The following is a 17,921-nucleotide window of genomic DNA, read 5'->3' as shown; positions in this document are numbered from 1 at the left end:
GTTGTTGGCAGATACTTAATCATGAAATGTATATTTGTAAAGTCCATTCATATGCATGGGATCATTCAAGAAAACAAGGGTTACCGGTTACAACCCAATACACAAAGGTGCATTAGGGAAGGTGTTCCAGGTCCAACCAGAAGAGGAGGGCCACCTGCAATGAACAGCCTGCCCACAATGCTCCCTGTCCAAGTTGGTGTCATCCTGTCCTTCAATCCCAGGTTTCCTATTCACCATATAGGTACCTAAGAGACACAGTAAACAGATTTTTCCATCCACCTCTCTTCTGGAGATGTTGCCTTTCTCTGTGGTCTGGCATGTAAAAGTCAGGAAATCACACTCATTAGGGATGTCATACATTCAGGTTACCTCTTCTCCACCCAAGGCCAGCAACCCCTTAATCCTCTTCGTTAATCTCTTGGTGACTCTCTATGGTATTCCTCATAAATCCTAAAAAACCAAACCTGTTGCTGTCGAGTCTGACTCACAGCAACCCTATAGGACAGAGTAGAACCGCCCCATAGGGTTTCCAAAGAGCAGCTGGTGGATTCAAACCGCTGACCTTTTGGTTGGCAGCCAAGCTCTTAACCACTGCACCACCAGGACTCCATTCTTCATCGTGGCATTAATAAATGTTAAAATAACAACTACCATTTATATGTGCCAGAAATTGTGCTAAATGGTTTATCTCCATAATCACATTTAATAATTATTCATATTTTAAAAGGTGAGGAACTTGAGAATCAGAGAGTTTCAGTAGTCTGCTCAGGAGAATATAGCCAAGTTTGAATATACCTGGATTCAAAACCTGTACCCCTAATCTTTATACTTCCTAACCAGTCCCACCTTTGCCTCCTGACTCTCAGCAGATGCCCACACCTTTGACATTTATGAAGAGATGAATGCCATCAAACATGACCTTCTTCCATTCTACCCTCTTTACCCCAAAATGTTCACTATGTATTAAGTGCCTTCTGTATGCCCTTACAACAATTCTATGAGGCAGGCATTATGTACACCTTTAGTAAAGTATTAAAGTGACTGACTGCTAACCAAAAGGTCAGTGGTTCGAAACCACCCGCTGCTCTGTGGGAGAAAGATGTGGCAGTCTGCTTCCGTAGAGATTTACACCTTGGAAACCCTATGGGGTCACTATGAGTCAGAATCAACTCCTTTGGTTTGGGGTTTCAGTAGTGTAAGATAAGGTCCTCAGTAAATGTCAGGGCTAGAGCTTGAACACAGGCTCATCTAGTTCAAATCTGTGCCCTACTACCTCACAAATCAGGCTTTTTTCTAACCCTACCCTTAACAACCCCTCAAAATACCTTTCCTTGTCCTTTGTCATCCTTTCCTTTCCCCATCATCCCTTCCACTTCTGTTTGAAAAGTTATGTCTTCCACTGCCCATCCTTTCTCTTTCATGTCTTTTTCCATGACAAACCTGCATTCTGCACTGTGCTGGGTACTGGGGATTTGAAGGAACGGTTCTTGCACACAAGGAGTTCATGGTATCCAGAAATACAGACTTGTGGATTCATGACTACTATATATTGTGGCAAGTACTATGAAAGGGAAACAGAACACCAAGGATGCCATGGGTAGGAGTACCTAACATAGAGCAGGGTGGATCAGAGAAATCTCTCTCTGCTCTCCCTCCCTACCATCTCTCCCCCACCAATCTCTTTTATCTTAAAAAAAAAAAAATTAGATAAATTAGTTTTACTTGACCCTCTAACTATTGTTCTATTTTATCATCTTTCTTTCACTACCAAGCTTCTCCTCCACTTCCTTGTCACCTGTTCTGTCCTCAATCCTCCATAGTCTGGCCTCTACTTGAATTGTTTTACTAGCACAACATTCCCAAAGGCCGTCGATAACCTCCTAATGGACAAATCCAGAAGCCATTTTCAATTTTATCCTGCTCGAACACTCTGAATCATGAGACATCAGCAATGACTCTTTTCTTGAGATTCTCTGTCCTCTTGAGTTCCATCATATTGTCTGCTATAGGTGCCTCTCTTGCCTCTATTACCAGTTGGTCTACTCAATTTCTTTTGATAGTGACTCTTCTATAAATACAATGTTCAGCCTTGAACTTCAGCTCTACTCCTCCTGAATGACCCTCCTCTCCTTCAATAATCCTCCCTCTGTGGATGACTCCTAAATCACTTGAATTTCTGTTTGATGGCAAGTAACAGAGACTCAAAGTAAGAACAGCTTAAACAAGAAAGAAGCTTATTTCTTGCTCATGTAAAAAAGCCTGGAGTTGGCAGTTCACAGCTGGTGGAATAGTTCTTGTGAAGGTCATCAGAGATCCAGACTTATTTCTATTTTCCTACTCCACCCTCCTTAATACTTGGCTTCCTCCTCATAGTCCAAAATACCTGTCTGAGATCCAGCTGCCATGGCATTCCAGCCTGAAAGAAACAAGGAAGAGATGGGGAAAAACAAAAACCAAATTGTCCTGTTTTTAAAGACTCAGAAGTCATATACAACACTTCTACTTGTATCCTATTAGCTTGAAATTAGTCCCATGACCAAACTTAGCTAGCAGAAAGCTAGACAACGTAGTTTGTATTCTTGGTGACCGTGTGCCCAACTAAAACTTAGGAATTCTATTACTAAGAAGGAAGGAGAGAACAGATATTGGAAATCACCTGGCAGATTTTGCCACAACCCCATTCAAGCTCTATTGTCTCTCTTTGTCTTCCATCCTTACAACTTCTTATACAGATGGTTCACCCTCATCTCAAATTCAACATTTCTAACAGTAGGCTTGTCTCCCCTTTTGACTTATTTTCATTATATCAGTTTTCTAGTACAAAGTACACACTCAAAAAATATTGCTGAATAATTGAGTTCTATTAGATATCTCCTTGTCCAGTGCCTTCCTTGGCACTATCTGTCAAATTCAGCCCTTCCTTCCCATCCCCACGGTCATCCCCTGGTTCGTGCCTAGACTTTCAATAGTCTTCTGAAAGTCTACCCCCATATTTTCTTCTGTCTTACTCTTTCTACACATCATTACCATATTACTATGACCCTAAAACATCATTTTAAACTTCATCCTCAAAAACTTTCATAGCTCCCCTCTACCTATGGTGTGTACCTTAAATTCAAGGCTGTCTGTCATGGATTGAATTGTGTCCTCCTAAAATTCATGGCAACTTGGCTAGGCCATGATTCCTGGTATTGTGTGATTGTCCTCCATTTTGCAGTCTGATATAATTATGTGTTGTAAATCCTAGCCTCTATGCCTGTGGTTATGGCCCCATTTGGGAGTGAGTTGTCCATCATATTAAGGAGGCATGATTAGGTTATGTTAATAAGAATTAGGTAGAATGCACCACCCTTGCTTGAGTCACAGCTTTTATCTTACAAAGACAAAGGAAGAGAGAAGTGCACAGAGAAGAGGGACTCATTGCCACCAAGAAAGAAATGCTGGGAGCGAAGCGTGTCCTTTGGATCCAGGGTGCCAGCACTGAGAACCTCCTAGACCCAAGGGAAGATTGATACCAAGACACATGAAGATTTCCAAAGAAGGCTGGGCCCACAGATGTTGAAAGAAGACAAGGACATTTCCCAGAGCCAAAAGAGACAGAAAGCCTTCCCCTAGAGCTGGAGCACTGAATTCAGACCTCTAGCCTCCTACACCACGTTGTTGTTGTTAGGTGCCATTGAGTCAGTTCCAGCTCATAGTGACCCTATGTACAAAAGAGCAAAATACTGCCAGGTCCTGCGCCATCCTCACAATCATTGTTACGTTTGAGCCCATTGTTGCAGTCATTGTTTCAATCCATCTCATTGAGGTTCTTCCTCTTTTTTGCTGACCCTCTGCTTTACCAACCATGATGTCCCTCTCCAGGGGCTGATCCCTCCTGATAACATGCCAAAGTATATAAGATGCAGGCTCACCATTCTTGCTTGTAAGGAGCATTTTGACCGTGCTTCTTCCAAGATAGATTTGTTCTTTCTTTTGGCAGTCCATGATATAATTCAATATTCTTCACCAACACCACAATTCAAACCATGAAAGAATAAATTTCTATTTGTTAATGCCATCTATTTGTGGTGTTTCTGTTAGAGAAGCACTAGAAAACTAAGACACTGTCTTAAATCTAAACTCAATTTTTATCTCCAGCCTTATCTCTCTCTACTCTGTTATGCAGATCTATATTTATCCAACCTACAGCACAAGTTCTCCTGCCTCTAAACTTTTATTCAGGGGGCTTCTTGTGCCCAAGAGGTGCTTTCCCTTTTGATCCAGTAAAATTCTATTGACTCTTTAAGGTACTCCTCCAAGTCTACTTTCTCTAAGAAGTTTTTTCTAACCACTGCAGCTCAAAGTGATCTCGCCCTTCTTTGAATTCCTACTGCAATTACTGTCTCTACTATTCACTGGAAATCTCTACTATTCACTGGAATTTACCACTTATTTTCTCATATTGCAAGTGCGAGTTACATGTGTGTGCATGTCATATTTCTCTAACCAGATATAAAATTGCTGAAAAAAAAAAAATAGAACTTGTCTTGCTCATAATACATTTCATAATTAATCCTCAAGATAGTTTTGTGCTACAAGTTCTCCCAGAAATTAGGTTTTCCTAATTGACTCGGTGGCATTGGATTTGGTTTGGCTCAGGTTAAGGTCTCATTCAGAAGTTATATAATGTTTGAGTCCCTTCAGTACCTAGAAAAATAAATATTGGTGTTAATTGATATGGAGATTCTCTCTCTCTCTCTCTTTTTTTTTTTATCTGAAGCTCTTTAACAGCAAAGTAAACTCTACCAAGAATACCCAAAGCCATTTGTCATGGATTGAATTGTGTCCCCCCAAAATATGCGTCAACTTGGTTAGGCCATGATTCCAGTATTGTGTGGTTGTCCTCCATTTTGTGATTTTCCTATGTGTTCTAATTTCTGCCTGTGGTTAAAGAGGATTAGGGTGGAGTGTAACACGCTTGCTCAGGTCACACCCCTGATCCAATATAAAGGAAGTTTCCCTGGAATGTGGCCCGCACCACCTTTTATCTTACAAGAGATAAAAGGAAAGGGAAGCAAGCAGAGAGTTGGGGACCTCATACCGCCAAGAAAGCAGTGCCAGGAGCAGTGCGCGTCCTTTGGACTCAGGGTCCTGTGCAGAGAAACTCCTAGTCTAGGGAAAGATTGATGACAATGACCTTCCTCCAGAGCTGAGAGATGGAGAAGCCTTCCCCTGGGGCTGATGCCCTGAATTTGGACTTCTAGCCTACCAGACTGTGAGAAAATAAATTTCTCTTTGTTAAAGCCATCCACTTGTGGTGTTTCTGTTACAGCAGCATTAGATGACTAAGAAACCATTCCTTCAGGCTTTACTTAAATTAGCATTTAAAAGTAGCTCTTCATACATGCTCCAATATGGCCCTGGGGTTACCCAGGTCATCATAAGGGATCATTAGGGACAGACTAGGGAAGCCCTAAAAGATATGTGCCAATTGTTAGAAAGATGATGAAGGAGATGGTGATGATGATCCTCTCTTCATCGTTAATAATAACCTCAGAAATAACTAATATTTATTTTGTCTTGATGGTTCACAAAGCACGTTGATTTATATCACATCATTTATGCTCACAAAATAGATGGGGTAAATATAGCCAATACTTTCATTTTATAGATGAAGAAACTGAGACTCAGTAAGATTTTGAGACTTGCTTAAGGTTGCTCAGCTTGTAAGTGGAAGTACTAGCACCTGCATCTTCTGCCTACCTATCTTTCCACTACATGCTGTAACTTTGAGACCCTTCACCCCCTAAGACCCCAGATGAAGTGTTGAATTGTACAGAGTCCTCACCTTACGCCTCTGCAAGCCCCAGCTCAGGAAGCACAGCGATGTCAGCAACACCATCAGTGCCATAAATAGCAGCAGGATTTCCTCCGGTTTCACTTACCCTCCTCCTCTCTGCCTCATAGCCCTTTGATACCCTAGCATCACTTCCTGGACAACTTGCTATGGAAGAATAACTGCATTTCACACCTACATTGCTATGTGGCTGCTACTGAGAAAGTCTCCTCCTTAGCAAATTGCCCCACACGTCCTGTGATTTGGTGGGAAACCCCACCAGGATTATAAGTCTATGAAAGGCAGGTCCTTTCCAACTCCTCATACCTAACCTGAAACTAAACAGCAAGTTGCAATTGTGTCTCAACCTTTTGGCTAAGATCAAGTATAAAGAGTGAGTGGCAATTAGGAGCTGGGTCTTGACTTCAAAAAAGCCTTAAGAGACATGGGGGATCTGGAACCAGGACCAGCTACATAATTTGCGGGGCCCAATACAAAATGAAAATGTGGGGCCCCTTGTTCAAATATTATTAAGAATTTCAAGGCAGCACGGCAGCATTAAATCAAGCATGGGGCCCTTCTGAGCACAGGATGCTGTGTGTCTGCATGTGTCACATGTCCACGAGGCAGCCCTGTCTGGGATATCTGGGGAGGTTGGGACACTCCAGGCACCTCTCTGCCAGACCCCATCATCCCAGTGTAACAGTTTATCTGGGGAGAATTTATGTTCAAACAAATAGATTTTGACAAACTGCAACTCCTTACCCCAGAAGGCAGTATTAGCCTCTTTGTTCTATCACTCTTACCATGTAGCACTCATTACGTTGTCCTGTCTTCCATTGTACTGTCTTGTACTCTAGGCTGTGAGCTACTTGGGGCTGTAGTCATATCCTATTCATGCCCATGTCCCTGACACAGCATTGGCACATAGTTGGCACTTAATAACTGTGGATAAGTGTCCCTGGTCTTCTCCATCAACCCCAGAACCATGTTACATCTCCTTCTTGCCTCATCTTAGGCCTTGCTGATATCTTAGCTAGTGCTGCTATAATACAAATACCACAAGTGGGTGGCTTTAAAGAACAGAAATTAATTGTCTCACCATTTAGGAGGCTAGAAGTCCAACTCAAGGGCATCAGTTCTAGAGGAAGACTCTCTCTGTGTCCACTCTGGGGGAAAACCCTTGTCTCAGCTTCTCTAGCCCCAGCGTTCCTCGATTCTTTGGCGATCTTAACATGCCATCTATCTTCCCCCATTTTTGCTTGCTCCTGTGTTTAATCTCCTCTTTTTATAACTCAGATGTGATTAGGTTTAGCATACACCCTATGCTAACATGGCTGCATTAACATAGCAAAGAAAACTCTTCTCAAATGGGATTACAGCCACAGGGATAAGCGTTAGGATTCCAATTTATATTTTGGGGGTCACAATTCAATCCATAACACCCAGGAAATTCCTTCTTAGGAAAAATCTCAGTTGGGTCTGAAAGGAAAGGAGTTTACATCAACAGCCACTGGGGCTCTTTCAGTACTTGCTGAACTGAAGGGCAATTGTGGCCATGGTGAGATAGCACCCACAGGTTAAGAAATCTTTTGTTTTAGTGACATCCCAAAGTGACCTTTATGCTCTATGACCTTTATTCTTGATCCCAATATGTGGAGCCCTGGATAAACTTTGGGGCCAGCCTGAACCTACTTATGTGGAAAATAAAGTGACCCTGATCCTCAAGGCTGACATGCAGCCAGTTTCATCCTAACAGCCAATGGGTTGTTGATGGCTGATTTTTCTAATTGGTCAGTGCCCAGGTCATATTGATTACTAAATAATTTGACTGTTACCCATGCTAGCCTGTCTTAGTTTCCTAGTGCTGCCGTAAAAGAAATACAAGTGGGTAGCTTTAAAGAGCAGAAATTAATTTTCTTACAGTTCTGGAGACTGGTTGTTGTGTGCCATTGAGTCGATTCCAACTCACAGTGACCCTATAGAACAGAGTAGAACCGCCTCACATGATTTCCTAGGTTGTAATCTTTACAGGGGAAACCCTGGTGGCGCAGTGGTTAAGTGCTACAGCTGCTACCCAAAGGGCTGGCAGTTCAAATCCGCCAGGCACTCCTTGGAAACTCTATGGGGCAGTTCTGCTCTGTCCTATAGGGTCGCTATGAGTCGGAATCGACTCGACAGCACTGGGTTTCATCTTTACAGGTGCAGATTGCCAGGTCTTTACTCCCGTGGAGTGGCTGGTGGGTTCAAACTGCCAACCTTTTGGTTAGTAGCTGGACCAACTCCCTCCACTTCACACCAACTGGTGTCTTCTCCCTCATCCCTAGCACCTGGGGCCAGGTCAGTGGGCATTAACCACAAGTTTGGAAATTCACATGATTCTGTCCACTTCAGATTAGTTGAGCCTTCTCTGATCTTAGCCACCTCGAGCTAGGCACACAAGTTAAAAGAACACAGTCCTTCAGGCTGTCAAATAGGTAGAGTACAGCCCCTGTGGGTTCATTAATTCCCTGGAACAACTCACAGAATTCATGGAGAGAATCTATACTTACAGTTATTTATTATAATCAAAAAAGATACACATAAAGAGATGCAGAGGGTAAAGTCCGGGAGGGGCCTCAGAGCAGAGCTTCCATTGTCCCCAGGGATGCATGGGCCTCTTCCATGCGTTCTCACCAACAGGAATGCCCAAGCTACTTTCATGTTCAGGACCTCTTATTGACTTCACTGCATAGTCATTATTGGGGCCTCACTGCATAGTCATGATTGATTGACTTACTGAATATGCATGATTGATTAGATCATACTCTCCTCCCTTCCTGAGATTAGCTGACCAGGTGGAGTCTGTGTAGCCTCTACTCATTTGCAGATTCTCAAATGTCGCCTGATGGTTTTAAATAACAAAGACACCTTGATTACTCAGGAAATTCTAAGAATTATCTTTCAGGAACCAAAGACAAAGGCTAAATCAAGTTTTATCTCACACAGGGTAATAAAGGAGGAAGAGGAAGAGGATGAAGAGAAAATAACACCTTATAATATTGCCTTTCATTTTATAAACTCTACATCAATTTATCTTCACAAAGAAATGGAGGAAAGGGGGAGACAGAGAAAATAAACCTTAATTTTTTTTTCCATTTTAAAAATACTGTTCTTCATTACCTCAGTTGATCCTCACAAGGCAGGGAAGATAACAAACATTACCTCAATTTTCCAGATGAATAAAATAGGGCTTATGCTCCAAATAAAAAAGAAATGTGAAATACTTACCTGTAGAAACCAGATACATTTAGTGAAATTTTAATTAAATTACATAAACTTAATAAGGAGAGATACATACCGTTTTTACAGAGTTTGTAATTTAAGCTTTAATATGGCAAAGATGTCTATTCTCAAATTAATTTATAGATTTAATGTAATTTCAATCAACATCGAATGGAATTTTTTAATGTGACTAAATAGTAAGTGTGCAATGGTATCTCGTGGTTTTAATTTGCCTTTATGTTATGTATTTGTTGGCTATTTCAATTTTCTCTCTTCCCTTGGTCAATTTTTTACTGGGTTATATTTCTTTCTCAATTCATAGAACATAGTTGTACACGCTAAATGCTAATCCTTTTTCAATTACGTTTCTTGCAGCTTTCTTCTCCGACTCTCATTCTCATTAAGAGCATCTTAATTTTAAAGTAGTTTAACGTTTTTTTTTCCTTATGGTGCCAGAAGTTTGATATTTTGCCTTTCATTTGACTTACACATTTAGATCTTTAAACCAATTGGAATTGATTTTTGTATATGGTATAAGGAAGATATTGATTTTTTAAATTTCTTTCAGGTAGATACCCAATGATCCTAGCGCCACTTACTGAAAGGCCTATCCTTTCCCTACAATCCGCAATGCCATTCTGTCATATATTGTATGTTCATTTATGCATGTGTCTCTTTCTGAGTCTTTGTTTTGTTCTACCGGTCTTTTGCCCATATCTACTTTTTTTTTTTTACATCAGTACCACACTGTTTTAATAACTATTTTATAACAGGTTTAGTTATCTAGTAAGACAAGTCTTTTCATCTTGCTCTTCTTTCTCAAGGATGTCTAGGCTATTCTTGACCTTTTGCATATAAATTTCAGAACCTGGTTATCAATTTTTACAAAAGAAATCTGTCAGGATTTTGGTAAGGATTACATTGAATCTACAAGTCAATTTGGAGAAAATTAACAACTTTATATTATTGAGTCTCCCATTCTATAAACACAGTATACCTTCTTAATTATTTAAGTTGTTGTTAATATTTTAAACACTTGAACTTTTCCATAGAAAGATCTTCCATATCTTTTGTTAGATTTAGTCCCAGGTACTTTATAATTTTTCTATCCTATGTAAATGGTTCCTTTTATTTCCCAGCTGTTTATTGATAGTTTATAGACATGAAATTTGTTTGATATATTGATTTCATATTCAGTAAATTTGTTAGATTCTTATTAATACTAATAAATACACCTGTAGATTCTTTTAGATTTTCTATATACACAATCACATCACATGTAAGTATTGTTTTGAGCCTTTTTTCTTTTAAATGCTTATACTATTATTTAACTGTTTATTTCGTGACCAGATGTACATTACAACGTTGAATAAAGGAGGTGTTAGCAGACATCACTGTCTTTTTCCAAACCTAAAATAAAACTTTGAACATTTCGCCATTAGATATAATGTGTGCGTTAGGATTTTTGTAGCTATCTTTTATCAGATTAAGGAATTTTTCTTCTATTACAAATTCTCCTAGGGTTTTTTTTGTGATCACAAATGGATGTTGAATTTTATTGCATCTGTTGATCTTTTTGTTTTTCATCTATTGATATGATCATATTTTTTATCCTTCAGTGTTAATCCATTCATTACAGTAATTGGTTTTCTAATTTTAAAAGAACCTTGCATTTTTGGGACAAACTCATTTTGGCTATTGGATTAGTCAGGATCAAATGAGAGAGAGAAAAGTTAATGTAAATAATTAATAACTAGGTACTGGAGAACTGTTGTTTTTGTTAGCTGCTGTCAAATCGGCTCCAACCCGTGTATTACAAAATGAAACATTGCCTGATCCGTTGTCATCTCCATGATTATTAGCATGTTTGAGTCCATTGTGACTATTATGTCAATCCATTGAGGATTTCCTTTGTTTCACCTGACTCTCTGTCAAACATGATGTCCTTTTCTAGTGATTCGTTTTTTCTGATGAATGTCCAGAGTAGGCGAGCTGAAAGCTCACCATCCTTCCTTCTAAGGAAGATTCTGGTTGTAACTGGAAAAGTAAAAAGGCAAAAAGATAACATGGAGACGGCAACCTCAGGAAACAGCTACCACCCCTAGAACTAGAGGAACGAATGGAAGATGTTGAAATTATTAAAATTTAGAAGCTCAGAGGAGTGGCCCCACAGAGCTATAACTAAGACCTCAGAGGAGGGAGTGCTCAGCTGGTACTGGGGCCTGAGGGGCTCAGGAAAGGAGCCTCGGGGAGCTGGGACCCAGGCCTCTGAGGAGGAGGCATTATCCACTGATGCTGGTGCTTCCAGAATAAGGCTGGTTCTGGGAGCAATGAAAAAACTATAAATTGAAATCAGGTGTTGCTGTTACTGGAACAAACTACCATTGCTCAGAGAAAGATACATTTTGGGGCTGACACTGCTAGATACAGGAAGCAAACAGGAAAGTTATTGTCCCTTCCTTCTCCTCCAGTCTTACAGTCTCCCTCTAGCTCCTTCTATTTACAGAGATTAACAGAGGGCCAGTTGAGTAGGAGAAATCTAGTTTTGGGCTTAGTTTTCTCTTATTTTTCTAGTTTGTCAAGTTGTAAAGTTAAGCTATTAATTTGAGATCTTTCTTATTTTTAATATAGGTATTTGCTGTTATAAGTTTCCTTCTGTGCACTGCCTTTGGTGCATCCAATAAGTTTTTGTATGTTATGGTTTCATTTTCTTTTGACTCAAAGTATTTTCTGACTTCTCTTTGATTTCTTCCTGGACCCACTGGTTGTTTAATAGCGTGTTGTTTAATTTCCATATATTTGTGTATTTTCCAGATCTCCTTCTCTTACTGATTTCTAGTTTCATTCTATTGTGATCAAAAAGATACTTTGTGGAGTTCAATATTTTAAAATTTAAGACTTATTTCATGGCTTTACATATGGTCTATCCTGGAGAATGTTCCATATACATGAGAAGAGTGTGTATTCTGCTTTTATTAGGTGGCATGTTCTGTAAATATTTGTTAGGTTTGTTTGTTTTATAGTGTTTTTCAAGTCTTCTAGTTCCTTATTAATATTCTGTCTTTTTGTTCTATCCATTATTAGAAGTGGGATATTGAAATCTCCAACTATTATTGTAGAACTGTGTATTTCTCCCTTTGATTCTATCAATTTTTTCCTCATTTATTTTGGAGTTCTGTTGTTAAGGCACATATATGTTTATAATTGTTATATCTTCATGTTGGATTGAACCTTTTATCAATAGATAATATTCTTCTTTGTCTCTTGTATTCTTTTTTGACTTAAAGTCTATTTTGTCTGACAATAATATAGTCACCCAGCTCTCTGTTGATTACTACTTGCGTGGAATACATTTTTCCATCCTCTTTGTGTCCTTGTATCTAAAGTGAGTCTCTTGTAGACAGAATATAGTTGGATCTAGTTTTTTAATCTGTTCTTCCAATCTCTGCCTTTTAGTTGGAGAGTTTAATCCATAAACATTTAAAGTAATTACTGATAAGGAAGGGTTTGCTTCTGTCATTTACTTTTTGTTTTTCATATGTCTTGTTTTTTTTTTTTGTTTGTTCCTCAAACCCTTCATTACTTCCCTTTTGTTTGTTTAGATGATTCTGTGTAGCGTATCTTCTTTACTTTTCTGTATATTTTAAATTTATTTTCTTAGTGGTTACCTTGTGGGTTACAATTAACATCTTAAAGTTATAACAGCTTAGTTTGAAAAATACAAACTTAGTTTCAATAGTATACACACTTTGTTTCTATACATCTCTGTCCTCCCCCATTATATTGTCATTGTCACAGATTGTATCTTCATACATTGTTTGCCTATTAACACAGATTTATAATTATTGTTTTATACATTTATCTTTGAAATCATATGGGATAAAAAGGTGAGATACAAAGCAAAAATACAATAATAGTGACTTTTATATTTACATATATAGCTACCTTCACTAGTGTTCTTTATTTTCTCTTATGGCTTCAAGTTACTGTCTAGTGTCTTTCCATTTCAGCCTGAAGGACTCCTTTTAGCATTTCTTTAGGGCAGGTTTACTAGTAATGAACTCCCTGAGCTTTTGTTTATCTGGAAATGCCTTAATTTCCCCTTCATTCTTGAAGGATACCTTTGCCAGATAGAATTCTTGGTTGACAGTTGTTATTTCTTTTTTCAGGACTTCTGGCCCCCATGAAAACCCTGGTCGCATAGTGGGTAAGAGCTAAGGCTGCTAACCAAAAGGTCAGCCATTCGAATCCACCAAGTGCTCCTTAGAAACCCCATGGGGCAGTTCTACTGTGTCCTATAGGGTTGTTATGAGTCAGAATCGACCCTGTGGCAATGGGTTTGCTTTGGTTTTGGCCCCATGGTTTCCGATGATAAATTAGCTGTTAATCTTCTTGAGAATCCTTTGCGTGTAACAAGTTTTTTTTTCTATTGCTGTCTTCAAAATTTTCTCTTTGTCTCTGGGTTTTGGCAATTTGAATATAATTATCTCAGTGTAGACCCCTTTGAGTTTATTGTACTAGGAGTTTGTTGAGTTTCTTAGATGTCTGCAGTTATGTTTCTCATCAGAGTTAGGATGTTTTCAACCATTATATATTCAAATATTCTTTTTTTCTGCCCCTTTCTCTCTGAGACGCCTATGATGCACATGTTGGCATGTTTGATGGTGTCCCACAGGTTCTCAGACTCTGTTCATTTTTATCCATTCTTTTTCTTTCTGCTCCTTAGACTGAATAATTTCAACGACCTTATCTCCAAGTTCACTGATCATTTATTCTGTCTGCTCAAATCCATTGTTAGCTAGCCTACTGAATTTTACATTTCAGTTACTGTTAGTTTCAGGTCCAGAATTTTTGTTTGGCTCTTCTTTTTTTTTTTTTCTGCAATTTCTATCTCTTTATTGATATTCTCATTTTGTTCAAATAATATTTTTCTGATTTTGTTTAGTTTTTATTCATGATTTTCTTTAGCTCATATTTAAAACTGTTGGTGTAACACATTTGACTATTAATTCCAGCATCCAGGCTTCCTCCGGGATAGTTTCCATCATTTTTACCCCTGTGAATGGGTCATAATTTCCTGTTTCTTTGTATGCATTGTAATTTTTTTTGTTGAGAACTGAATATTCTAAGTATTATACTATGATACTCTGCAGCTCTGATTCTCCCACCTCTCAGGTGGTTTTTGCTTGTTGAGGGCTGCAGCCATGTTTCGGACTTTTCCAAACTACTTTCACAAAGTGTGCATTCCTTGTTGTGTGTGATCACTGAAGTTTCTGTATTGTTATCTCTGCAGTCAGCCAGAGACCTGACAAAGATTTTCTTAAATGTCTGGCTCCCAAAAGGAGCAGGGAAGGGTTCTGTTCCTTTAGATATTTCCTTAAATTCCACCAGGAGAAGCCACAGCATCCCCCCAGGGCAGTGCCTGCACCAGTCCCTCAGAAAACTGCCAGACCAGTTAAAATGTGCAGCTCCAGGTTTTTGGAGGAAAGGGTCCCCACTGCCTTTCCTGGCAAGTCCAGCAATGTGGGCCACTATCCTAACAGCCATGGTGGGGCTGAGGAATGAAGAATGGTAGGTGGTTCATGCATGCTTTCTTACCTAAGAACAACAGCCTCTGCCTTCATTCAGCCCTCCCCTGGTTGTTATAAGTGCCTTATCAAGTTCCAAAGTTCTAGTATAGTTAGTTCTAAAGGCTTTTTCGGCTTAGTGGTTGCTTTGCTGGAGAAACTGACCTTCAGAGCTTCCTAATCTGCCATTTTGCCTTACAACACTCTCCAATCCACAAATACCTATTAAGCACTCACTGTGTGTCAGGTATTATTCTAGAAACTGGGGCTATAGAAGTGAACAAAAAGACCCCCAAGATTCACTAACTTGGGGAACATTTACTCCAGAGCCTACAAAGCACCCTTTGCTTATATCTTCCAGGAATAGAGACACAAATATAACTTGCTTTTTGAAAACACAGTAGAGGAAAAAGCAATGATCAGAGTCCAGCAACATAGACCTTCCAATCTCTGGTCCTGGCTCTTTCACCATCTGTTAATAAGATCTTGGGAAAGGAACACACTTAATTTTGGCCCTCATGGAGATTTATGATCTTTTCCTCTCAAATCTCTTCTAGATCTCAGAGTTTAAAAGTTCTAGATAAACATGTTTTTAGTAAAATGGATCCCTTGAAATTCACTGAGAAACTTAGTTTTTGAATGAGAATACTTTAGAAAATTTAGTAATCACAACATACTAAACATACTTAGAATGCCAAAAAGAAGGTCACCCTTAAGAAACTGGATGAGCTGGGCTCATGGCAGCTCAGAGAGACTCAGAGCTAGGCAAACAGGGAGCTCCATAAGGTGCAACAGTCAGACGTCTACAGTTTTCTATTTGTCTCCTCAGGGCCACAAGCAACTGGAAAAGAAACAGACATCCTCGTGGTGAATGGGACTCTTGGAGAGTCAGTTACTTTCCCCATAAATATCCAAGAACCACAAAAAGTTATCAACATTGCTTGGACTTCCAAAACGTCTGTTGCTTTTGTGCAACCAGGAGACGCAGGAATAGCACCTAAAGTTACTGTGACTCACAGAAATTATTATGAGAGATTAAATGTCTCAGGTCAGAACTACAACCTGGTGATCAGCAATCTGAGGATGGAAGATGCAGGGTTCTACCAAGCAGACATAAATATACGATCCTCTGCCAACACCATCACCAAGAACTACAACCTTCAAGTCTACCGTAAGTTGTGGGAAGGCAGAGGGCTTTTTGTTTGTTTTTACATTGCAAATTTACTATCTACAGAACATCTGTGTTTATAACAATTAGATTCCCTAAATCTTCTTACTATCATTGACATTTATAAAGAAAACATGGCATTAGTTTAGTCCAGGCTTTGCCAGTTTTTAGCTATGTAATCTTCCTTTAACAATTTGTACCCGGACCTTGTTTCCCTTTTTTGTAATATGGGAATAATCACAGTACTTATATCCCAGAGTTATTGTGTAATTAACTGAGAAAATGTATACAAAGTGCTTGATTTTTTAAAACTTTTTATTTTGAATAATTATAGATTCATTGAAAAATGCAAACAAAAAATATACAGAGAGGTCCTGTGCACCCTTCATTCAGCCTCCCTCAATGTTAACATCTTAAATAGCTACAGTGCAATGTCAAAAGCCGGAAACTGACACTGGTCCACTCTACAGAGCTTGCGTAGATTTCATCCGTTATACATGCACTTCAAAGACTAGACTTAATGGTCTGACTGAGACTAGAAGGACCCCGGTGGTCATGGCCCCCAGACCTTCTGTTGTCCCAGGACAGGAACCATTCCTGAAGCCAACTCTTCAGACATGGATTGGACTGGGCAAGGGGTTGGAGAGGGACGCTGGTGAGGAGTGAGCTTCTTGGATAAGGTGGACACTGGAGACTATGCTGGTATCTCCTGCCTGGAGGGAAGATGAGAAGGTAGAGGGGGTTAGAAGATGGCAAAATGGATACAAAGAGAGTGGAGGGAGGGAGCAGACTGTTTCATTAGGGGGAGAGTAATTGGGAGTATGTAACAGGGTGTACATAAGTTTTTGTGTGACAGACTGACTTGATTTGTAAACTTTCACTTAAAGCACAATAAAAATTATTTTTAGAAAAAGGCATCAATAGTCAAACTAGCTCACACAAGCAGCATATATGGGCACATCAAAACAAAATAAAACAAGCTAGAACACAGTAAGCAAACATAAAATAAATAAATATAATAACATTGATGGCTTGGAGACAATAGTCAATATCAAATCACATAAAGAAGCAGACCATGATGGCTTTAACAAGCTCCCAAAACAAAGAATCAAGAAATCTTCCAGAGGAAGAGAATTTCCTGGAATTATCAGAGATAGACTACAAAAGATTAATATATGGAATTCTTTAAGAGATCAGGAAGGAGATCAGGCAAAATGCAGAACAAGCCAAGGGACACACAAACAAAGCAACAGAGGAACTTAAGAAGATTATAGAAGAGCATAATGACAAATTTAACAGGCTGCAAGAATCCACAGAGAGACAGCCAACAAAAACCTAGAAGATTTACAATAAAATTTCAGAATTAGACAACTCAATAGAAAGTCATAGGAGTAGAATTGAGGCAATGGAAGTCATAATTAGTGAGTTTGAGGATAAAGCACTTGACTCCAACTTATTTGAGGAAAAATCAGATGGAAGAATTAAAAAAAAAAAAATGAAGAAACCCTAAGAATTATGTGGGACCCTATCAAGAAGAATAACCTGAGTGATTGGAGTGCCAGAATAGGGAGGGATAACAGAAAATACAGAGAGAATTGTTAAAGATTTGTTGGCAGAAAATTTCCCTGATATCGGAAAGATGAGAGGATATCTATCCAAGATGCTTATTGAACCCTACACAAGGTAGATCCCAAAAGAAAGTCACCAAGATAGATTATAATCAAGCTTGCCAAAACCAAAGATAATTTTAAGAGCATCCAGGGATAAACAAAAAGTCACCTACAAAGAACAGTCAATAAGACTAAGATTAGACTGCTCAGCAGAAACCATGAAGGCAAGAAGGCAATGAGATGACATATATAAAGCCTTGAAGGAAAAAAATTGCCAGCCAAGAATTATATATCCAGCAAAATTGTCTCTCAAATATCATAGTGAAATTAGGATATTTTCAGATAAACAGAAGTTTAAGGAATTTATAAAAACCAAACCAAAATTACAAGAAGTACTAAAGGGAGTCCTCTGGTTAGAAAATCAATAACATTAGATAACAACCAAGACTGGAACACAGAACAGAGCAACCAGATATCCACCCAGAAGAAAGGAC

At 39.0% G+C, this 17,921-nt stretch overlaps 1 protein-coding gene across 4 annotated transcripts in view; it reads left to right on the top strand.

The window, feature by feature from the left end:
* CD84 (CD84 molecule) overlaps positions 1-17,921 on the top strand; it is a 46,244-nt gene that overhangs the window by 9,186 nt on the left and 19,137 nt on the right. For all 4 annotated transcript variants that reach the window (XM_023554170.2, XM_023554169.2, XM_023554171.2 and 1 more), the window contains exon 2: positions 15,479-15,820. In XM_023554170.2, the coding sequence (XP_023409938.1) occupies positions 15,479-15,820 (342 nt within the window). The remainder of the gene's footprint in view (positions 1-15,478; positions 15,821-17,921) is intronic.

Source organism: Loxodonta africana, chromosome 3 (assembly GCF_030014295.1).
Source record: "Loxodonta africana isolate mLoxAfr1 chromosome 3, mLoxAfr1.hap2, whole genome shotgun sequence".
In the NCBI taxonomy this organism is placed as follows: Eukaryota; Metazoa; Chordata; class Mammalia; order Proboscidea; family Elephantidae; genus Loxodonta; species Loxodonta africana.
This window is presented reverse-complemented; position numbering and strand designations above follow the sequence as displayed.